General features: G+C 32.4%; 2 protein-coding genes across 11 annotated transcripts; both read left to right on the forward strand.

Moving 5' to 3' along the window:
- The first annotated feature begins 119 nt into the window (after positions 1-119).
- Positions 120-18,888, forward strand: LOC135834615 (uncharacterized). Of its 9 annotated transcripts, none has more exons than XR_010556714.1 (10): positions 120-1,426; positions 1,542-1,617; positions 1,779-1,873; positions 2,430-2,625; positions 5,080-6,282; positions 6,783-6,890; positions 7,059-7,128; positions 10,094-10,179; positions 10,321-10,561; positions 11,376-13,791. XR_010556714.1 is itself a non-coding variant. In XM_065348547.1 (6 exons), exons 2-6 carry the CDS (start codon positions 6,819-6,821, stop codon positions 11,561-11,563), a joined length of 657 nt encoding a protein of 218 aa, XP_065204619.1. In that variant the 5' UTR covers positions 6,060-6,286; positions 6,778-6,818; the 3' UTR covers positions 11,564-13,791. The 9 variants fall into 9 exon arrangements, 6 of the variants coding, with proteins under 6 accessions (XP_065204619.1, XP_065204618.1, XP_065204617.1 ...); XR_010556715.1 differs by having other exon boundaries at positions 971-1,426; positions 2,584-2,625; XR_010556713.1 differs by lacking the exons at positions 120-1,426; positions 1,542-1,617; positions 1,779-1,873; positions 2,430-2,625 and adding an exon at positions 14,623-18,888 and having other exon boundaries at positions 6,061-6,282; positions 11,376-12,380.
- Positions 18,889-20,408: 1,520 nt separating this feature from the next.
- On the forward strand, positions 20,409-23,377 carry LOC135834621 (venom protease-like). Of its 2 annotated transcripts, none has more exons than XM_065348557.1 (8): positions 20,409-20,626; positions 20,744-20,868; positions 21,040-21,354; positions 21,459-21,600; positions 21,679-21,845; positions 21,932-22,036; positions 22,184-22,332; positions 22,445-23,377. In XM_065348557.1, exons 2-8 carry the CDS (start codon positions 20,781-20,783, stop codon positions 22,607-22,609), a joined length of 1,131 nt encoding a protein of 376 aa, XP_065204629.1. In that variant the 5' UTR covers positions 20,409-20,626; positions 20,744-20,780; the 3' UTR covers positions 22,610-23,377. The 2 variants fall into 2 exon arrangements, with proteins under 2 accessions (XP_065204629.1, XP_065204630.1); XM_065348558.1 differs by having other exon boundaries at positions 20,768-20,868.
- Positions 23,378-23,632: the final 255 nt, after the last annotated feature.

Here is a 23,632-nt window from a genome sequence, read left to right on the forward strand (position 1 = left end):
TATTTATTTAGAGGTTGCTACACTTGAACCATAAAAAAAAAAAATACATTCTGAAGAATTAAATTTTTATTAACTATGTTAACCAATTCCGTGTTAGTTAAACAACTGCAATGAACCTATTTAAAATCTTTCGAACCCAATTGAAATTTTAATCTGATCAATGTTTCGTTTTTTAGTAAATTTTCAAAGAGAATCGCTCTTTTATTTCCTAATTTTTAATAACGAAATTTAAAAAAAAATCAAAAGGAAGTGATCATTTAGGTACGTTTAGTTCTTTCTATTTCATTGCAACATGGTAGTTTCAATCCTTTCAATAACCCAAAACAAATGAAAATTGTGATCGCCAAAAATCATGGTTTTAGTCGCATTTTTTACAGAGAAAGAAAGTGGGAAAAATTGTTATGTCTGAAAAAACAAAAAAGTAATGCAGAATTTTTCTGGCGTTTTGTAACCAGTTTCAAAAATAATTTTCCTGGTAATAATACAGGAATTTATAAGTAGGTATTTATTAGTTACACAAGCGTAAATTAGTGTGCCTACCCTAGAAATTGCAGGAACCCACTTATTTGATGTATATCCTGTTGATTTTTTGAAGTTGCATAATAGTCAGGGGCTCGCTTGAAGATATTTTGCACCCTCCCCTCCCCCTCGGTCGATCCTTCGAGCAACTTCTTTCTTAAATGAGAAGTCCTAAGTATAGCGTATTGAAATCAATTTGCAAAATGAAGTTCGGCCTTCCAACTGCATTTGATGAAATTTCGTGAAAATTCGAGTTTCAAAAATCTGCTGGAGACTCCAGGAACTGAAGTTTGGTAATATATTTATTTGGTCCATCCAGAGTAATTTGAAAGTCTGAAGAAATTTAAAAACTGTTGGTCATTTTGGTTCGCTGAAAATTTTAAAATGCTAAATTTTGCTAAAGGGACGAGCGAGGGTTTTGAGAGGTTCATTCGATTTAACTAAATTTTGTTAAAATCGAAGTATGTTCACTAAAATGAAACTGGCTCCTTTGTAAACGTTGAAGAGAAATTATCAAACCTGCTGAAATTTCTTTCACATTTACGAGTACCTATAAATACGGTAGATATCAATCATGAATCTCGTCCAACTTTGGAAATACCTACATCGATATACTTGTTTAAAAACTTCTCCGACACGGAAATAATGTGACTGATAAAATTACTGATACCGCAGTGACTGAGACTATCAGCTTCTGCAAATTGAAATTTCACAATAACAGTTGTGTTTCAAATTGAGAAACCCGAATTGCATTCAAACTTACACGTTTTATTGTCGAGTGAATTTTTTGAAAATACTATAGCTTTAAAATACCTGACTTTTCGGTAAAATGTTTATAGAAGTAAAACAGTTTGGTTGTGGATTTAATTTACAAACAGGAACGTTGATTTTACTTTGGATAATTCTGGTAAGTTTCAAGAAGCAATGGATGTACTTACCTACCTTAATATCGAATAAATTGTCAAAAACATAACTACAGATACACCTGCTTAGTGCTTACTTATACTTATTGTCACTTCTAGTTTTTAGACAGTTTCTTGTTATGGGTGTACTTGAACGATTTGATATACAATAAACTGCCAGACTACTACATAATAGGTAAATACAATTAATCGATAAAAAAATCAATTTTATTGTACCTATACCTAAATAAATCATTTAAGTACCTGTGCCTGCATAGGTACCTATAGCTGTTGATTTAGCCACTGGAATAAAATCAGATCTAGGCATAAATTAACAAATTTATAAATTTTTTACAGCGTCTTTTCTCGACAGAAATGTTCGATTTCATCATCTTATAGGGTATACGCTGGGAGTAGTGAGTTCTTTAATTGGAATAATCAGCATTGAAAAGGTAAAGTGGTATGCAACATAGCTATCAAGATGTTTAATATAGGGTGGATCGTATAAAAAATTCATAGTCTTCGATTTCGCTGAAATTGAAGCATGTTGGAGATTTTGACTTGAAATGACACCAAAAAAATGGCCAGTCACCACGTACCCCTGCAGTGGAACGAGTCCCTCCCAAGTAGGGTAATTTTTGGGAAAACGCAGTTTTTTGAATTTAAAAGAATCGGTCATTGAAAAATTTCCTACATTTTAATTTTTACATAAATCTAATTTGGAGTCACCCTTGAGCCCCAAATTTTCAAAAACCATTTCCAAAAAAATTCAAAACATTTTTACGAAAAATTTTTAATTACTTGGGAGACTGAACCTTTTTTTGGGGGTAATTTAAACTCAAAATCTTCAACATACTTACTTCAATTCAATTTCAGCGAAATCGAAGACCGTGGGTTTTTTCCAATCTACGCTAATGTTTATGAATAAATAATTCTGAATTAAATTATGTACTTGATAAAAATATTACGGGATTTTAATGGGCTAAACAAGGTTCAATTTTGTCACAGAACAAGCCAAAATATCTAATCTGCAGTTTTATTTACTTTTGTTACTACGTGTTGTATTACATTTTGGGGATGATGGTTTTGATTGTTTCTCCAAATTCATACCGGAATATCATCTGGGGCGATACTGCTGGATTTTATGAACAAACGGAAACAGTGTCAGTGGTTTCGAATATTTTTGCATATTCATTTTTCATTGGTAAGATGAACACAATATTACATGTACATAATCTTAAGATACAAAATTCGTATTTCAAATAGACCTATCCTATGGTATTTAAATATTTGAAGAGTGATATTCCAAAACTCGCTTTGTCCATTTTCACAACTTTTCAGGAAAGAGGAAAAACAGTTTCCCTTTAAACGGGTAAATTGGCTTTTTAGGCGAGTTTAGCACTTTATTTGAGTGGATTTACGATGTAGGAGTGTAGGTATACACTTCATCCACTAAATACTGCTGAAAAAAATGTCAATAAAAATGGACAAAGCGCGTTTTGGAACATTATGTTTTTTTTTAATTTTTAGTGAATTGGCTATTTAGGTGAGTTTAACACCTCATTTTGGTAGGTTGATGATGTAGGAATGTGAGTTAATACTTCATCTACCAGATACCGCTGAAATCCCAACTTCGACGAAAATGGACAAAGCGAGTTTTGGAATATCACTCTTCATTTGCATATAAAATGATAAGGCAGCTATTAAGCTATTATTAGGTTTTGACTTCATTACCCACTCAATTTTCTTAGGAGGTGTCATTGAATCAAAATTTGATCACTTGCATTTTTTCTCGCTTAGCAAACTGAAAAATCTACGAATTAATTTTGAAAAGTTCATCGAAAAATGTACACTTTTAGTCCGGCATATGACAATAGGAGTAATTGCACCCCTCCCCGCCGATCCTCCGGGACAACTTTTTTCTTAAAGGGGACATCCTAAAGAACATTTTAAAGCAAACTTGCAAAAAAAAATTTGGCCTTACTTACAAAATGGCGGCCATTTTGATTGACAGGTCAGCCGAAATGGCAGATTTTGCGTTTTAACATAGGACTTGCACGAACTTTTTCAAACTTTACAAAGGTAGATCGAAAGATCATGCAAAAGTTTATCACCTGTCAAAATTTCAAGTGCTAAAGTGCGTTTTTCGATTTTTGGTGAATTTTTGAAAATCGAATTTATGCCAAAAATGAGGGGAAAAAATCAAAATTTCATCAAATTGACCAAGAAAGCTGAAATTTGGGATATGCCCTATTTTCAACATGCCAAATCGATTGGAAACTGTTTCAACCCGTTTTGAGCAGTTCTGGAGCCTCCAGCAGATTTTTGAAACTTTATATTTTCACAAGATTTCATCAAATGGAGATGGAAAGCTGAAATTTGCTCTACACTCCAATTTTAACACCCTCTGAAGACGACTTCAGATGGGTTCAAGTCATTTTAGGGCTTCCAGCGACTGTTTTGAAAATTACTGGAGTCTCCAGTAGATTTTTGGAACTTGAAATTTCCCATTAATTTATCAAATGGAGTTGGCAAGTTGAAATTTACTTCGCAGACTACATTGTGGTTTCAAATGGTTTTGAAGCTTCCAGCTAATTTTAGGAAATTTCAATTTTCCAAAAAAACATCATGCAATCTTTCAAAAAGTTGCTGGAGGCTCCAAAACGACTTGAAATTCACCAGCAGTCAACTTCGTAGCGCATTGAAATTAATTTGCAGAATGAATTTCAACTCTCCATCTTGGTTTGATAAAACTTTGGGGAAATTCCAAGTTTCAAAAATCTACTGGCGGCTCCAGTATTGTTCAAAAAAGTCGTTGGAGGCTCTAAAATGACTTGAAATCCACCAGAAGTCGTTTTCAGAGGGTGTTAAAATTGGATTGTAGAGTAAATTTCAGCTTTCCATCTCTATTTGATGAAATTTTGTGAAAATTCAAAGTTTCAAAAATCTGCTGGAGGCTTCAGGAATTTTCAAAAAGTCGCTGGAGGATCCAAAACGACTTGAAATTCACCTGCAGTACTTCGTAGCGTATTGAAATTAGTTTTTAGAATAAATTTTAACTTTACAACTCCAATTTGATGGATTTTTGTGGGAATTTCGAGTTTCAAAAATCTGCTGGAGGCTCCAGAACTGCTCAAAACGGGTTGAAACCATCTTCAACCGATTTGGCATATCGAAAATAAGGCATATCCCGAATTTCAGCTTTCTTGGTCAATTTGGTGAAATTTTGATTTTTTCCCTTATTTTTGGCCTAAATTTCATTTTCAAAAATTCACCAAAAATCGAAAAACGCACTTTAGGACTTGAAATTTTGACAAGTGATAAATTTTTGCATGATCTTTCGATCTACCTTTGTAAAGTTTGAAAAAGTTCGTGCAAGTCCTATGTTAAAACGCAAAATCTGCCATTTCGGCTGACCTGTCAATCAAAATGGCCGCCATTTTGTAAGTAAGGCCAACTTTTTTTTTTGCAAGTTTGCTTTAAAATATTCCTTAGGATGTCTCCTTTAAGAAAAAAGTTGTCCCGGAGGATCGGCGGGGGGGGGGGGTGCAATTACTCCTACTGTCATATGCCGGACTATTTTGCTGGTAATAAGAGCCAACATACTCATTTTTAATATCTACCTATCTAATTGAAGTAACACCTCAATTTTTTGCAGGTCTCATGTCATATTCTGCAATAGTTGTAAGAAGCTGTCACAATTCCATGTTGCGTGATAATTTTATCAATGATGATATCGAGTTACCAGAACCTGAAGCCGATCGTTTGGCATGGCTTTAAAATCAATTTTAAAAATAAATATACAGTTTAAAATATAAAATACCTCAGCCTATAATTTTTCTGAAAAATTTAATTCAAAAATTACATCCCAAGAATCTAGATATAGTTAGGTAGGTATGTAGTTAGTTGCTGAAATAATGGTAGAGTAAAACCTAATTACTTACAATTAAATTTTCATATCTAATAAATGCATAGGTACCTATGATAAATTGAACTAATTTTCATCAAAAAAAATTTCCGTTCAATGGTAATGATTTTTGATTCGTATGGTCTACTTCTGTGCATATTTTATTTTAATCATTCGTACATGCAATCAAGCAAGACTTAGATACACATGTTTTCATTTTTTTGAGCAAAAAATCATTTTATTACTCATTAAAGATAACAGTTTTCCACTTCGACGTAAAACTAACTAAATTTAATCATTTTTGTGATAAATTTTTCATGTAAAATTTCAAATGGATACGTGTATATTTTTTTTTAAATGAATAAATTCAAATTCACGAGTGATGTGTATGTCATTTTTGCAATTGCACCTAAGTAAGTGTTCAAATCATTTTTCGAGCGAGATCAAAGGAAATTTTAACACATCTCCCATTATTTTTGTCCACTCCTCGAGCAAAATTCTGACTTCTGACCAGATGACACATATGAATGGCCTTACAACCCTACAAAAATGGCCACTGTACGATCCATGGTATCTAGGTACTTATTTAGATACGTCATCGATCATTGGTAGGTAGGTATGTTAAAATATTTAGTGAGGGAGTACGAGAACTTCAATTTGTTATCTCATCCCCAGTTCACTTTACTCATTCGTAATGGGAAAATCGCAATCATTTGCAGGGCAATCTACTCATTCAGATAAGATTCACATATCATTTCTAAGCAGTAGCATGAATGATAACAACGAGCATGTTCGCGTATAATCGATACAAAGTGTTTAATAGACTTCAAAATAATCATAAAGAACATCGCGTTAATTTCTATACTTTTTTTTGGCAGCCTTTAATAACCTAATATTTATCAACATCGACTAGACGAGTTTATACGTAATTTGGAAAAACGATAGTACAAGTAGGTAGGTACGTAAAGCAATATTTTTCTAAGTTTATGTAAGCCTATCTTCGATATTTTTAAATCCAATAAGTACTTAGATATAGACCAAAATACTGTTTCATGTTGGTATCTAATCTATCAAAAAAAAATTACTTTAATCAGCAAGAAAAATCATTTGAGGCACCTAACTAATGATCATTTACAAAAATCTCACGTTAGAGTAATTCGTAGTTTTTTGATAGATAAATTATTCGAATAACAAATATACTTAATGATCTTAGCAATCTCATTTGCTGATAATAAAATGAACGATTTTCCCCATAATCTCAGAACTATTGAAATTTCCATGTAATGCATCATTCCATACTAACTATACTAAGTCGTACCATGATACTGTCATGATGATGACTTCCGTTTTCGATATGTCTTACTCATCTAACATACTGCTCTTCATATTATCATAGAAAACATCGCAGTCTATTTGAGAATTTTATTTTTCGGTTGTGTTTTGTTCAAGCACAGGATCTTTCAAAGGAGAGGGAAAAAATCTTACTCAACATGAAAAGCACTTCTGGCTGCTGTGGGATAACATTGCGGCATGGTGCCATCTTCCTTCTTATCTTCAACATAGTAAGTGTGATTTAAAATTACTTAGAATAACCTTTATGTAAATCTTATTTTTCAAACTAATCGTACTAAGTATGGTATAATTTATTACACAACCCCAATACCCCATAATACCCAGGAATATTGTCCAGGTGTACAAACGTTCTAACAAAATTTATCTTTTACCAATAGGTGCTCGTTTGTTTAGAAGTGCAATTTTCCTTACTGTACTTCAAGGAACTTGGCATGGAGACAATTTTCGGTAAGTGTTTAGTTCAGTATCGATGTGTAATTAAAATTATGTCATAATTTCTTTGGTCACTTTGCGAAAGCTTCATTTTTGGGGGTTTGAATAATTGTTTTGGAGGTATTTTTGGGTAACGCCTGCGCATCATACAAAGTTCACAGCAATGACTCATTGATAGTTAGTACACGAATCATGAAAATTATATCAAAATAAAGAAAAAGTCAGACCATCAAAAATGTATAGTTTTTAAATTAAAAAAAAAACCAGGTAGGTAGGTTAGGTACTTCTACTTACCTACCAAATTTTAAGAATTGACGTTCTCTTTCTCATTATTCTAATGATCTGCAATGCAATTTTTCTCGAATAATTTATGAATAATAGATATCAAAATGTTTTTCTCGGTACATTACTCAGTGCGAATAATAAGAATGACGCAGTAATAGGTACTTTATTCTTACAATTATGAATAAATTGTGTTTCAATTAGCCTAATAAGTTAAACAAATTGCTTCAAACGTTCCTAATTAACTCCATAGGTAGCCCAGATTTTGATAAAAGTGGAAGATTCGCGTAATCTTAACTTGTATGTGTATTAGCTAACAAAATCGAATACATCATAGATAGGTACTCACATTTTGAATAAATTTTTAAAATTTTGAGCTGAACGATTTTATTCTTTGGATTTTCCAGGCAATAATTTTGAATTCTGGGGAAATCAGGGAAGCTTTTACGTCATCGATATTTGAAGAGGGAAAGAGTTGGAATTTCCAAAATCTAACTTTATATTGCCAACGCGGAAACGCTCAACTATCGCACCTCCAGTCCTCTATCTTGCCCCCCCCTCAAATTACAACTGTTTCAATTTGAATACTTCAGCAATGATCTTGATTCAAAATTTGTGTATGTCCAAATTATCAACAGTCAAAAAAGTCGGAAAGAGAATGAAAAGTTGCATAATAAATGCAGAAATCAGCCTCATCCTAAGAACAATTCGGAGGGAACGAATCTATTTTTTAAATGATTTTAGACCTGATCAAATCCAATAGGGGAGGCTGGATTGGATCATCTCATACGATCTGAACAGATCTGATCAAAACTGATTGATCACACAAAATCAGATCTGATCAGATTCGGACATTCTCTACATCCAAATAAATTTGATCAGACTTCATCAGGCTGGATCACATTTTTTTCGATAATGTTAACAATTTTTATGCCAATTTTATGGGTTTTCTGTGATATTTGTAGTTTTTGTAAAACTTCATTCAGTTTAACTGATATTTGGTCAATTATTCACCACTTTCCACAATTCTTCAAATATTTGGGAAATTTTGGAGTATTTTACTCGAATTTGGGTAATTTTCGACTATTTCCAGGACTTTATCACAAAAAAACAACTTTTGCAAAATTAGCTCATTTGTATTGATTTTTTTATCCATTTTATTCGTATGACGATAATTCAAAAACATGAGAACTCAGTAGTTCGACAAATTTTACAGCAATTTCTATAATTTTGTCAAATTTTCATGCAATTTTGAAAAATATTCAATCATATATTTAATGACGTTAACTAGCAAGTTTCGTAAGATTTTACTCATATGAGGGTTTGTTTGGAAAGTCAAGTACACAAAATTCTACACAATCAACAAATGTAGGTATGTATCTATTTTACGAAAAAGTGATACATACACCTTATAAGTTCAAAAATTCAACAGAAAAAAGTGACCCAAATATCGACCCCCTAAAAAAATGTGTTAAAAATGAGTAAAAAAACACTGAAATCAAAGTCTAAAGGCGTTAAAACGAATATTTATTACCTACTTAATACCTGAATATAAAGTATTTAGAACATTTTTACAAATTATGAAAATTGGCCACTTACCAAAAAAAAGTGACCCTGATATCGACCCCCTCAAAAAACGTGTTAAAATTTAAAAATGAGTAAAAAACACCAAAATCAAAGTCTGCAGACGTTAAAACAAATATTTATTGCTTGACATACCAACATAAAAGTGCCTCAGAACATTTTTCCGTCCATTTCTTATGATTTTGGTTTATCTTTTGACATGTCTGTATCAAAAAACAAAGTCTTGAAATTGTCAAAACAATGGAGGGGGGGGGTCGAATTTAGGGCACATCATAAAAGTAACCTTGACCAGAAAGAAAACTCACCGTTGAAATTATCCAAAAAGTAGTTAGCACTAATTATTATTCGTTCAAGTGTCAGCTTTAAATAAAAATTAACAGGAAATTTATCCGCCAAAAACTATTTTCAGTTTTCACAAGCTCACTTCAAACAAAATTTAAAATTTAATGTTGACTTTCTGATTTTTGTTTTTTGCTTGTCATTTCTCACCATTTGGGTTGACAGCGGTGGTTTTGGTCTCATTCACTTCTTCTGTAAAAAATGAATAAGAAAAATGTCTTTCCAAAAATTTTGTGGCATTATCAGGCGAGTTAGAGGGGGGTCGAATTTAAGGAGGTGGTCGATATTTGGTACCTTTACCCTTAACTTCTTTATCAACAATTTCTCAAATTTTGATTTGGCAATTGGCATAAATGAGTTGTTTAATGTGGGTGCTTTTTTGAAAAATCATCTTTAATTTTGAGAATTTTGGTCAATTTTTGATCACTTTTATTAAGCACTTTTTGTAAAATTTTGCTCAAATTTTGAAATATTTGGTCGTTTTCTAATAATACTATTTATTCCATTAATTTTTGGAGATTGATTTTAGATTTTTACTGAGTAATTATTCGTAATTCGAATTGTGACTGATTTTACCCAACCCTGTCTCGAGAGTCTGCAATGAAATTTTTCATTCACCTACGTTAAGAGAGCGCACCAAATATGTTGAGGTTATTTTGACTTTTCATCCCCTCTCCCTTTTTAGAGTTTTTATAAATTTAGTTCATTAGATTTTACAGTGAGTTTTCTTTTAAATCCTCGAGTAAGCTAATTTTTTGCTATGTTTTTTTTTCAGCGGATAAACATGGAATGTCAATGGCTTATATTTTTATATTGATTGAAATAGCCGTGTATTTTAAAGCCGCCATTTCTGCATTTAGAGTACGTATCTACCTAATCAATTGGATAATTTTTGAAATTTTATTGCATTTGTTAGATCAAAATCATACTTAATAAGTATGTACCTAGACCAATGACTTACCTACCTCATCTAAGACTAATGTCGTTTCTTTTTCCATACAGAGACAATCTTCGATGTTGACATTCGCCACCGTGATATTACTTCTAAAATCTTATTTCACCATCGATTTTGCGGTTCGTGCTCATTATGAAAGTACATTATGTAATATTTGGAAGAAAACAATACAACCGGGTATTATGGGAATGCTGGATGGAGAATGCGAGAAATACTTTGAAAATAATGAAAATTTTATGCACAAAATTTTCATTATCGCGTTTTATTTGATGTGTTTCTTAATTTTTGGTGAGTATAATATAGATCTACCTATAGTATAGGCTACATATATGCTTTTTATTTTATTTTTTATTTTACAATTTAGGTCTCTCCAACAGCGTAAGCCAATTACAGGAGAGACCACTTATAGCTAAGAGATAAAACTAAAAAAGACCTGAAAAACTGTAGCATACGAAAAATAAAAGTACATAGAACAAGGGAAAAAAAGCATAATAATAGACCAGCAAGAAACAAAAGAAAGATTAGTGCATCATTAATATACATGTAGACTTGACTTCCACCACTTTCCCTCTTTCATAATTGAAAATACAAGATTATTGATTATAATACCTAACACTAGACCAAAAGAGCATGTCCTAAAACTCTGATGTTTACCTACTTTTGAATTTTTGATTCTACAGAAATTTCAAATCGCTTTGAAGGGGCTAAAAATGAACTTCAGATTTTTTTCAATTTTTAAAATTTTCGTTTTCTCCCAAATCCAAAAATAAAATTTTGGCAAAGAGGGTCTTGAGAATTATTCGGACATGCTCTTTCGACCTGGCTAGGTTTCGTTCAAAATCGAAGAGTATCATTCTGTCTGAGTTCAGAAGACTCTAGAGCTTATCAGAAAAAATTCCCTCTCATCATTAGAACTTTCCTCGAATATTATAAAATTTATAAACGTGTGTTAATAAATTTACTTTAAAATTTTAGTAAAATAACTACCTAATTAAAATTAATTAAATTTAATTTTATTAATTATAATTCATTAACTATTAATTATACTATATCTTGATTTAATATAAATTATTTAAATAAATATTTTTTAAATTATTTTCAGTTTTGGTTCTCAGCAGTGCCTCGGTTGTGAACAGTTACAAAAAACAAATCGATTTCATTCACATGGAAAATATGTTTTTTCGAGTGAAAAATGCGCGAAACCTGCCAACTGGTTTCACTCGACCTACCTCCTACGTTTATCAGTCACTAGATCAGAGCACGATTCATCAAGATAAACGTTTCGAATGATCACAAAGGCAAGAGGAGTTTGTTGTATTCTACACAATCATATCAGGGTAAAGGTCTAATCGTAACACATTAAAGGAAATACTCATGTACTTAGATCAGGGTTGGGTATCTACGCGTAGAATAGCCTATTCTACATTTTGGTGTAGAATACGTAAAATTTGATGTAGAATGCGTAAAATGCGTAGAATGTGTAGAATGTGTAAAATACGATGTAGAATGCGTAGAATGCAGTAAAATCACCTATCTGAAAGCCAAAAAATTGTTTATTTAGCGAAAATGCGTCTTGAAAAATGAAAGTTCAACTTTTCTGTTCTGCAAATGAAATGTGAAATGTGAATTTGGAATTTCTTCTTCTTGATTATGTAACTTGATAATAAATTAAATGATGGAAAAAAATGAAAAAATAAAAGTTTTTCAAAAAAAAAAAATCGTCTGTACATTCATTTTACGCATATTCTACGCATTCTACTCATTCTACGCATTTTACATGCTTTCCAGGCTATTCTACATGTGCTATTCTACGCGTAGAATGTCCATGTATTCTACATGGTGTATTCTACGGCACAACCCTGACTTAGATATCGACATAGTCAAGTAATTGCAATTGTACAGTTATAGTTTGAGTATCTTCCACAAATGAGTGACACTGAAGTATTGAAGTATTGTTGTATACTATTGACTAGGAACCTACCTATAGAAAATTTTGTTATATATAGGAACTTTTTATGAATTTCATTGTACAGCCTATTTATTGTATGTACTTAATCAAGCCAATGCTCATTTTATCGTAAGAACATTTTTTTTTTGTTTTTTTTTTGTGGGGGATTCAGAAGATTACAAACTAAATTAGGTATTTTGATATTTTTTTACTCCTATTGATTAAATTTTGTTATAAAATTGTAACCCTCTTTGATGACCCACTTTTTTCAAAAGGCCAGGTGCTAGTTAAATTCTGATCAGAAGTGCCAAGTGCCATAGACTGAATACACTTCATTATTTACCTCAGAAGTTACCCAAAACAATTCAATTTGAATGAAATCAGGCAAAATCGAAGAAGTAGGTATATCATACGAGTAAAAATCTTAACTCCCCCCCCTAACCAAAATTTCAAGTGCTTAAGCTCATTTTTGGATTTTTGCGAATTTTTGAGAAAAAAAATAATTGCAAAACAGCTTTTTTTGAGTTTTTAAATTTTTGAAAATTCGCCAAAAAATCAAAAATGTCTTCGAGAACCTAAAATTGTGAATTTTGGGGCTTCAATGCATGATTTTTCAATTTAGCTCGGTTTCATTTGAATTTGAATGCGTAAGTTCGGAGGATTCACTCATGAGAACGAGCAGAACATATCCAAGTAACTGAAAGAAATGAGAGTGAAGTCGAAAAAGATTAGTTTTCTTGCAAATATTTTGAAAATTCAAGTATTTGGGTGTTTATTCGTGATTTTTGATCAATTTAATAGCTCCAGTAAGACTCGAATAAGGTCGAAAAGAAGCAAATTTTTAAAATCCACTCATCAGCAATCAACGGGAATTGGTAAATGCCATAAAGACCATAAATTCGAGTTTATAAGAGGTGAATTTTAATTAGGCTTTTTTGAACAAAAAATTTTCCAAAACTGGAGTATTAAAAAATCCCTAAGAGACTCTCGAAGGGCTCCCAAACCACCATTAATCGATTTAGAAGATCGGACTAACCACATTTCTGTTTTTTTTTCTTAATTTCAATCATTTTATTCAAAAATCTTGAAAATTTAAGTGTTCGAAAATTTACCAAAAAATAAATTTAGCATCTTAATTCTCTTTCAAGTTTTCTTCCTATAGATCTACGAGTACAGTCGAAAAATTTTTCTACCATTTGTGAAATTACTCTTGTCAGTGTAAAACTAAGTCTGGAACTAATTTTTTCCCAAGTTCCCCCTCCCCAATAACTCTGTGGTTTTTCCTTTCAACTTTTTTGTTTCTAACAAAAAAATTCCTCTCAAAACATATTTCATTTTAGTGCATACCTACTAAATTTCAAAATGTTGAAACCTTGCTAATGTTCAAAAATTCCATTTGACTCAAACATAATTACGAACAAAGGTTTTTTTGGTGAATATTGTCTAGGGTGGTGTGCTGAACAACATACTTGTAGCGTCACATATTATTGGCTATTTAGCATTGACGTTCTTTCTGTTGTAACTTCGCGAATCGCGTTTCGTAAATAAACATTCATTACGATCTTGATAATCAATCTGTTCATTACTAATGTTTTATATTTGGTTCTTATTATTACTATATTTGGTGACCCCGACTCAAAATAAAATGCCTGGTGACGGAGAAGTATTCGAAGACGCAAATGATCAACAACAATTGCATGTTGCCAGAGTCGCCATTAAATGTCCTCCGTTTTGGAAGATCAATCCCAGATTATGGTTTGCGCAAATAGAGTCTCAATTTTCGAATGCAAATATTGTTTCTGATCTTACGAAATACAATACCGTTGTAGGACATATTGAAAGCGAAATTCTAGAAGCAGTAAGTGATATTGTTCTCAATCCGCCTAATCAAGGTAAATATGAAACTTTGAAAACAAGATTAATCGAGTCATTTGCTGACAGTGAAGACGAGCTTGCTCGTAAGTTACTTCAAACCAATTCCAATGATGATTCAAAACCATCACAAATATTGAAAAATATGAAAGAACTGGCTGGATCGAATATTTCGAATTCTCTATTAAAAACATTATGGTTACAGAAATTAGACCCTCACATTCAAGCAGTTCTAATTTCTAAAAATGAAAATTTGACTGAACTGGGCAAGTTAGCTGATCAAATCGGAAGTATTCCAGGTTTAAAGAAAAATAGTATTCTTGCAGTTTCTAAACAAGAATCTGAACTTGAAAGCAGAATGAGTTCGCTGGAATCAAAATTGGATAAATTACTTCAGATCAACAATTCAAAAAGCTCGTCACGTTCACGTTCAAATTCTCGATCACGTTCTTATGTGAATTTACGTCACAGAAAGAACGTCAATGCTAAATAGCCAATAATATGTGACGCTACAGATTTATAAGGAAAGTTTTTTTTTTTTTTTTTTTTTTTTTTTTTGTAAGGACTTTTTAAATAGGACCTTTTCAACTTGTTTTATAAATGGATGAGTTTATATATTTTTGTTATTATATTTATTTATTTTTTTTAAATTTATCCATAGAGACTGGTACCAGATTTTAGATTAGGTCCATTACCTATTTTAATTAATAGGTAAATATATTAGATTTGATATTGTTCGTTGAATATGTCCTTTATGTGTTTGTAAAGTTACTAATCTTATGCGATTATCCTTTCCTTGATGTAATTGAATTACTCGTCCCATAGGCCAATTTACAGGAGGTTGATTTAGTTCTTTAATTATTACTAAATCTCCTATTTGTAGACCTCTGGAGTTTGTACGCCATTTATTTCGTTGTTGTAGAGTGTGTAAGTAATCAGAAGACCATTGTTTCCAAAACATTTGTGTTTTCTTTTGAATTTGTTGCCAATATAGAAGTCTAGATTCTGGAATATTAATATAATTTTGTTCTGGCAAAGAAGTAATTTGGTCTTCCAATAAGAAAATGTGCTGGAGTCAGCACTTCCAGGTTATCTGGATTATTACTTATTGGCGTTAATGGCCTTGAGTTGAGTATGGCTTCAATTTGACATAGTAATGTTGTGTATTCATCAAAATTATAGTGTGAGTCATATGTAATATTTCGTAAATGTCTTTTTATACTTTTAATATTACTTTCCCATAGGCCACCCCAATGTGGTGCATATGGTGGTATAAAATGCCACTCTATGTTTTGTGTTTGGGCAAAATTTATAATTTTATCGTGATTTATTCGCAAGAATTCTTTGAAATTCTTGTCTAGAATTGGTTTGGCTCCAACAAAGGTTTTGTCATTATCAGAGTGAATTTCCTTTGGAAGCCCTCTGCGTGATATAAAACGGTGTAAAGCACTTATGAATGCTTGTGAAGAGAGATTGCCTACTAATTCAAGATGTATTGCTTTGGTAACAAAGCATACAAATACTGCAATATATGCCTTAAAAACAACTTTGTTTCTTCCACCATGACATTTTACATTGACAGGACCTGCATAGTCAACACCAGTTATGTGAAAAGGGTTGTTAGGTATAACCCTAGATTTTGGTAAATTAGCCATGAATTGTTCTTGGACCTTTCCATTATATCGTAAACATTTTACACAGTTTCTAATGCAATTTTGAATTGCTGTGTGTAATCTAGGAATCCAAAAACGTCTTCGTATAATGGCACTTAGTGAGTGTGAGTTGGCATGTAAGTATTTTGAATGTTCATGTTGAATTATCATCTTTGAAAATGTATGATGCCTATCAAGGATCATGGGATGTTTTTGATCAAAAGGTAGATACGAAGCATCCAACCTACCACCAACTCGAAGTATGTTTTGATTATCAAGAAATGGATTCAAGTTTCTTAGTGGACTATCTTTGAGGATTTTTGCAGAACTCAAATTTTTTAATGCTTTAATTTCAGAAGAGAAAGATTCTTCTTGAGCAGTGCGTGTAAGCACTGTTAGAGCATTTTGTAGTTCAAAGTATTTTAAATGTCCACTTACAATAGGACCATTTCCTAAACTCCTTTTTCTTACTCTGGTATTGACACAAAATCTCAACATATATGCAGTGACACGAATCAATTTATCAAAATTTGAAATTCTAGTGAATATAGGATTTGAAATAACAGTGATTCCCACTATGTTTTTTATTTTCTTGATTCCTATTTGAGTAGGATTATCAGAAGGAGTAAACTTCATTTCTCTTGGCCAAGGTTTAATACTTGTTTTGAGCCAATCAGGGCCATTCCACCATAAGTGTGATTGTAATAATTGTTGTGGAAGTAAGCCATGAGAAATTATGTCAGCTGGATTGTGTTCGGATTTAACATAATCCCATTGGAAGTTTTTTGTACTATTTTGTATTTTTTGTACTCGATTGGCTTCGTAAGTTTCAAGTTTATAACTGGGAGTATGAATCCAATATAGAGCTACTGTTGAATCTGACCACAAACGTATGTTTGTGAATTGAAGATTGTAAAATGCTTCAATTACTTTATTTATTAGCTCTGAGAGTAATAAAGCTGCACATAATTCTAAACGAGGTATAGATATTTTCTTTAGAGATGCAACACGTGATTTGGAGCTAATTAGTTTAATATTGACATTTCCCTTTATATCAACACTTTTAATATACACCACTGCGCCATATGCTTGTTCAGAAGCATCAGCAAAACCATGTAATTCACAGAAGAGTTGATCTTCGGAAGTAAATAAATAACGTGGTATTCTTATTTGGGAAAGTAAATTCAATTGTGAAGAAAAGACTTTCCATTGATCTAATATATTATCAGGAATCGCATCATCCCAATCTAATGTTTTTTGATCAATGGTAACACTCCATATAAGTTGCATTAGTAATCTGGCAATAATAGTAATAGGACCAATTAGTCCTAGAGGATCATATATTGATGATATTTTGCCAAGAAGTTGTCTTTTTGTTTTTACTTCTCCTTCTATATCTTTGATTTTTACAAAGATCTCATCTTCTTTAGGTAACCAACACATACCTAGAGTTGTGATCCCAGTTTCTCCCCCCAACGAGAGAATTTTAAGTTTCTCTCGTTAAGAGTCTGGAATTTGTTCTAATAAAGATGGATGGTTGGCTGACCATTTGCTTAGTGGAAGTCCTGCACTTTCAACAAGTTCTTTTAGTTGTTCTTGTATTTTCAAAGTTTCAGAAATTGTATTTCCGCCAGAAATAATATCATCTATGTAAGTATCCTTTAATAGTACAGGGTAAGCTAGAGGATACTTGATTTTTTCAGTTTCAGCCAAATAGGTTAAACATCTGGTGGCTTGATATGGTGATGAAGATACACCAAATGTAACTGTATTGAGGGCATATGTTTTTAATGGTTCAGTTGGAGAATTTCTCCTCAAACTAATGATGTTGAATTTCGAAGCTTGTTGGAAAATAATTCAAAATCTTCTCTAACTCTTGTCCCATGTACTTTACATGATTCAGAAAAAACACTATATTGCGATATTTCTACAGGTCGTTATAGGCCTTTTGTTCCGCTTCTGTTTCGCCGTAAAATTTTTGACACTTTTCATAATTTAAACCATCCTGGTGTTAGAGCTTCACGTAAAATTATATCTCAACGTTATGTTTGGCCCAGTATCAATAAAGATATTAATCATTGGGTAAGACAATGTATTTCATGTCAAAGGTCAAAAATTCATAAGCATACTCAAACAGAATTATCCAATTTTCCTGTATTGTCAGAACGTTTTCATCATATCCATATCGACTTGGTTGGACCCTTACCTTCATGTGATGGATTTAGATATTGTTTAACAGCAATTGATCGTTTTTCTCGTTGGCCTGAAGTTTTTCCAATTAAAGATCAAACCGCTGAGACAGTTGCAAAAACGTTATTTCAAGGTTGGTTCTATAGATTTGGCATTCCATTGAAAATCACTACTGATCAAGGTCGTCAGTTTGAATCTAACCTTTTTCGATCTTTAGCATGTTTAATGGGTACCAAAGTTATCCACACTACAGCTTTTCATCCATCCTCCAATGGTCTTATAGAACGGTTTCATAGAACTTTGAAACAAGCCATAAAATGCAGATATACTAATAATTGGGTAGAACTTCTTCCGTCAATATTATTAGGGCTTCGCTGTTCTATCAAAGAAGACTTGAACACTTGTCCAGCTGAAATGATTTATGGCACTACTCTACGTCTTCCTGGTGAATTTATTGCTCCTTCTAATCATATCCATGATACAGAAGGATTTCTTTCTAATTTACGTGAAAAGATGAATTCTTTGAGTCCTGCTCCAACTTTTCACCATTTATCAAAAAACAAAATTTTTTATGTTCCAAAAGACTTACACTCTGCTGATTATGTTTTCCTTAGAGATGATAAAGTAAAAACTTCATTTCAACAACCATATTTAGGACCTTTCAAAGTTGTTAAAAAAAATGATAAAAATTTTGAAATTTTGATTAAAGGTAAACATGTTAATGTTTCTGTAGATCGTTTAAAACCAGCTTATTTATGTAATTCAGATCGTTCCTAAACTTAAGATTTTTTAAGAAATCAGTTGTATTATGATATCTAATAATTTATTCATTATTTATTTTAAAGGAGGGATGTATATGTAGCGTCACATATTATTGGCTATTTAGCATTGACGTTCTTTCTGTTGTAACTTCGCGAATCGCGTTTCGTAAATAAACATTCATTACGATCTTGATAATCAATCTGTTCATTACTAATGTTTTATATTTGGTTCTTATTATTACTATATACTAAAAGTCCCCGCCCCTACCCCACGAACTAACCCCCCCACAGTGGATCAAAGCCCCCAAAATCAGTTTTTCATCAAGAACTCCTGAAATATTGAATTTTGAGTAAAATGAGCCCAGTGATCATTTCATCTCCTCCCCAATACCTATCAAATGAGCTATCGACCAACTCCCTGCCTCAAGGGGGTGGCGCTACGACCCCTCAAAGTGATGTGATTTCAATAATTTTACATTTTATGATTTGGGACTTGTAACCTGTTCTAATTGATAAAATGAAGTTAAACTTGGGGAATGGGATTCTTTTGAGAGCTAGAGTTGACCTCTGGAGTGGGTAGGGTCAAAGTTGAAAATAACAGAAAGGTCATTTTTTTGGAGGGGCATAACATGACCCCAAATGGATGAAAAGGGTCCAAAATCATACCATCGGACAGTACTCTATCTGTGATCAACATATCCAAATTTCAGCTTCCTAGGTCATCCCCACTCCTTTTAAGATGGAAAAAACTGAAAATAGGGGCAAAATAAGGGGATTTTTAGCTTAATTCCGCTTTAAATGGGGTGGGGATGACCTAGGAAGCTGAAATTTGGATATGTTGATCACAGATAGGGTACTGTCCGATGGTATGATTTTGGACCCTTGTCATCCATTTGGGGTCATGTTATGCCCCTCCAAAAAAATGACCTTTCTGTTATTTTCAACTTTGACCCTCCCCACTCCAGAGGTCAACTCTAGCTCTCAAAAGAATCCCATTCCCCAAGTTTAACTTCATTTTATCAATTAGAACAGGTTACAAGTCCCAAATCATAAAATGTAAAATTATTGAAATCACGTCACTTTAAGGGGTCGTAGCGCCACCCCCTTGAGGCTAGGGAGTTGGTCGATAGCTCATTTTATAGGTATTGGGGAGGAGATGAAATGATCACTGGGTTCATTTTACTCAAAATTCAATATTTCAGGAGTTCTTGATGAAAAACTGATTTTGGGGGGCTTTGATCCACTGGGGGGGGGTTAGCTCGTGGGGTAGGGGCGGGGACTTTTAGTATGTTGTTCAGCACACCACCCTAGACAATATTCACCAAAAAAACCTTTGTTTGCAATTATGTTTGGGTTCGCCCATTTTTTTCTGCAATTTGCCTGGGTTACCAGCCAAATTCTTCTCCATGTGGTAATTTCACTCGCAAAGTACATCACTATAATGACCCCTGTAGTGCATTACTACTCATCTCGAGCCAACTGTACAAATGCACACACGTCATGTTACTTTTTTCAGCAATTTATTTTGCATAATTATTTGAATAGAACGAGAATATCAACTCCAATTTTATAATAAATTCTCGAGGAAGAACAAATCATTTCTTGAAATGGAAACTCCTCTATTTATGACATAAAACCATAGTGACGTAGGTAAATAAACGGACCAAACTACCTTGAAATTTGTTCTTCTTAAGAAGTGTCTACTTCTATATAATCTTCTTAGTTGCAAATCTAGTCTGCTGGCTAAACATTCAGTGTTTTTTTGGATCTACATAAATAGGTACCTAATCAACCAGTTAGTGCTACGTAGTTATATTGATGTGACCGGTTCTTCGCGTGAAATTTCGAATGAATTTGATTTGAAATTTGTTCTTCGAAAATAAATTTTGAAATAAGATATTTTTTCTTTAAATTTTCTGCAAATTTCTAGGTAAGTGTATAATTTTATTTTGCATCCATTAATGCTATTTTTATGGTCTACTGGCATTTGAACCTATACAACATATTTTTTCTTAATTTAAACATTTAAATTTGGTTTTCATTTTAGAATAACATATCTTGCTGTGTGTAGATCGATATTTAGAATGTTGCTTTATCCGTTATTCGTAGTACTATTATTTTGCTGTGATGCATTTGGTAGTAGTGTCCATCGAAGAATTATTAGACAAACTGGTACGCATATTTTTCATTTCATTTCTGTATGTATTTTAATATTGTGTACCTACCCTTCTCTGTTCCATATCTTTTCTCATATTTCTCCACTGATCTGAAAATTCAAACTTGAAGATCCCTCCTTCTCATAAAAACTAAAAACTGATGCTATTTTTTTCAATATTTGAATAGGTGACTCCTGCAGAACACCCAATAATGAAGCAGGAAATTGTATGAATATTAAAAATTGCCCTCACTTGAACGATAAGTTAAAAGGAACACTCAACCAAAAAGATAGAGACTTGCTGTCCAAATCGCAATGTGGAAGAGACACGACCGGTGTAAAAGTCTGCTGCAATCTGAATTCAAATGAAACTACAGTGCCTCGAACAGGCGATCCAGTCAACCCTACAGGCAGCAATAATACAGCAGCAACAGATTACTCGATTTGTGGCAAATCTAAAAGAAATACTAATAAGATCGTTGGAGGGCAAAATTCTTCATTAGGTAGGTTGCATTTACAATTATTCCTAAAAAAAAATATACATAATAATAATAAAAATAAATAAATCCTGGAAACTAATTCTACTTACTAATTTTTTGTTATTCAGGTGATTGGCCATGGATAGTTGCAATAGGATATCGTAGACCATCTAATCCAAACACATTATGGGAATGTGGTGGTAGCTTGATTTCAGACAGATGGGTTATCACAGCTGCTCATTGTATAGAAGGAATAGGATCTTTGGTTTTGTAAGCTTCTGATTTTCATAACCTTTAGTTGAACGAAAATTTTTCATTTTAATTAATTTGAGAAATTTTTGTTCTCAGAACAACTGCTCGAATGGGAGACTTACATTTGGATGATCTAGTTGAAGATGGAGCTTCACACGTAGACATTGCAATTGAAAAGAGCTTCGTTCATCCTCAATACTCATCTACTATGAATGTAAATGATATCGCATTGTTACGTTTAAAAACTCCGGTCACTTTTACCAGTAAGCATTATTGAGATAAGCAAAGTCAATTTGGGTGAGATTTTTACCTACTAATCGAGTATTACTTTCCAATTCCAAATTCATAGAGAACCTTCGTCCCATTTGTATATTAACTAAAGAAGATTACAAGAAAGATGATTTCTATGTTAATAAGAGTCCATTTATTGCTGGATGGGGAAATACCCAAGCAAGTGAGTAATTACAGATAATAATTATTTAATAAATTCCTACAGTACCATTTCCTACTCGTAGATACCTAGACCTACCTATCATGTGTGATGTGATCCAACCCTCAATTAAAATAAGGAATAAATATTTAAAATGATGGGTATTTTTAGGAGGATATAAATCAGACATGCTCCTCGAAACTCAAGTAGATGTGGTAGACATTCCAACTTGTGGTAAACAATACCTAGCTGGCGGATTACGATCACCAATTGACTCTCGATTAATTTGCGCCAGTAGAATGGGAAAAGACAGTTGTCAGGTACCTATTATTACACATAATGTATCCATTATTTATCGTTATTTTGATCCTAGGTAGGTTATCGAATTTAAAATGAAACAAATCGAATTGAACCGATTATTTTATTCAACAGGGTGACTCTGGTGGACCGTTAATGCTTCCAGTAGGATCTTCTTATTATTTGGCAGGACACGTGTCATATGGAGTTGGTTGTGCCAATCCAAATTTCCCAGGAGTGTATACCAAAGTGGCATATTTTACAGACTGGATAAAATCAACGACAAATCTAAATTTGTAATGTCGACATTGAAAGAAGAATCAAGAGTGATAAGGGGTAAGAAGGGATAAAAAAAATGGGATCACGTATAGAACTGACAATGAGTAAATTTTGCATCAATTTTGACTTTTTTTTTTGAGAATTATTTTTTGAATTTTTTGATGAAGTGAATTGATTGAACCAGATAGGTATTTTGACCATCTAAAAATGCAGAATTGAGGTGTCCCTGTTTCCTTTTTTCCTTCAAATTAAAGACTGAAAAAAATGGTCTAAAATTAATTTAGCTGAAACCTCGCAATAATTTCAAAAAAATTGTTGCCTCTTAATTAACATTGCGAGAGTCAGAAAATCCGGTTGTGAAGCTTTTTTTTTAGTTCTGTGGATTATAAAATAGGTACCAAATGTTTGAATGTTTAAAAAAACTAAGGATACGAATGATACGGTATCGGATGATATTTTAGGAATCAAAATGAAGTTTACTAAATGCATTTGAAAATAATTTTTGTGAGTTGTGACAGAATGAGATTTTTTTTCCAAATGCCTGGAAAGGGACACTGAACATTTGAAAGATAAATTATTGTTTCAATTCAGCTAAAAATTGAAAATACTTCATGCTGCTTTTAAAAATACTTACTCGTATTCCTTAATTTTTTAATCTGCCTACCCGAATATGCTTTAATATAAGTACCTAGAATGAATAATAAACCCATCGAATTTTCGTTTAAACAAAATATGTTGTTTGATTTCAAAGTGATATTGTTGTTTAAAAATAAAAAAATTATGCTAAAATATTTTTCTACGTTTTATTTGTATTTTGTAGCATTGTGTGCGATGGCGCCAGCGTGGAATAGAAAAACATGAATATAATTATAAATGAATACCAAATCTGTATCTATACCTAATAATTACAGAATGAAACGTAGGCCAAATTTGGATAATGAGTTACATATGTATTTTATCACATTTGAAAAAATATGTAAGTATAACCTTATTTCAAACGATATTAAGCCATTAGTCAATATTTTTTTGAATAAAATTATGTAT

Source organism: Planococcus citri, chromosome 2 (genome assembly GCF_950023065.1).
Source record: "Planococcus citri chromosome 2, ihPlaCitr1.1, whole genome shotgun sequence".
In the NCBI taxonomy this organism is placed as follows: domain Eukaryota; kingdom Metazoa; phylum Arthropoda; class Insecta; order Hemiptera; family Pseudococcidae; genus Planococcus; species Planococcus citri.

Coding starts and splice junctions, on each gene's coding strand:
- LOC135834615 (XM_065348547.1), top strand. CDS start 6,819: ATGAAAAGCACTTCTGGCTGCTGTGGGATAACATTGCGGCATGGTGCC. Junction 6,891..7,058: donor TCCTTCTTATCTTCAACATA/GTAAGTGTGATT, acceptor TTTTACCAATAG/GTGCTCGTTTGTTTAGAAGT. Junction 10,180..10,320: donor CCGCCATTTCTGCATTTAGA/GTACGTATCTAC, acceptor TTTTCCATACAG/AGACAATCTTCGATGTTGAC.
- LOC135834621 (XM_065348557.1), top strand. CDS start 20,781: ATGTTGCTTTATCCGTTATTCGTAGTACTATTATTTTGCTGTGATGCA. Junction 20,869..21,039: donor AAGAATTATTAGACAAACTG/GTACGCATATTT, acceptor ATATTTGAATAG/GTGACTCCTGCAGAACACCC. Junction 21,846..21,931: donor AACTCCGGTCACTTTTACCA/GTAAGCATTATT, acceptor CCAAATTCATAG/AGAACCTTCGTCCCATTTGT.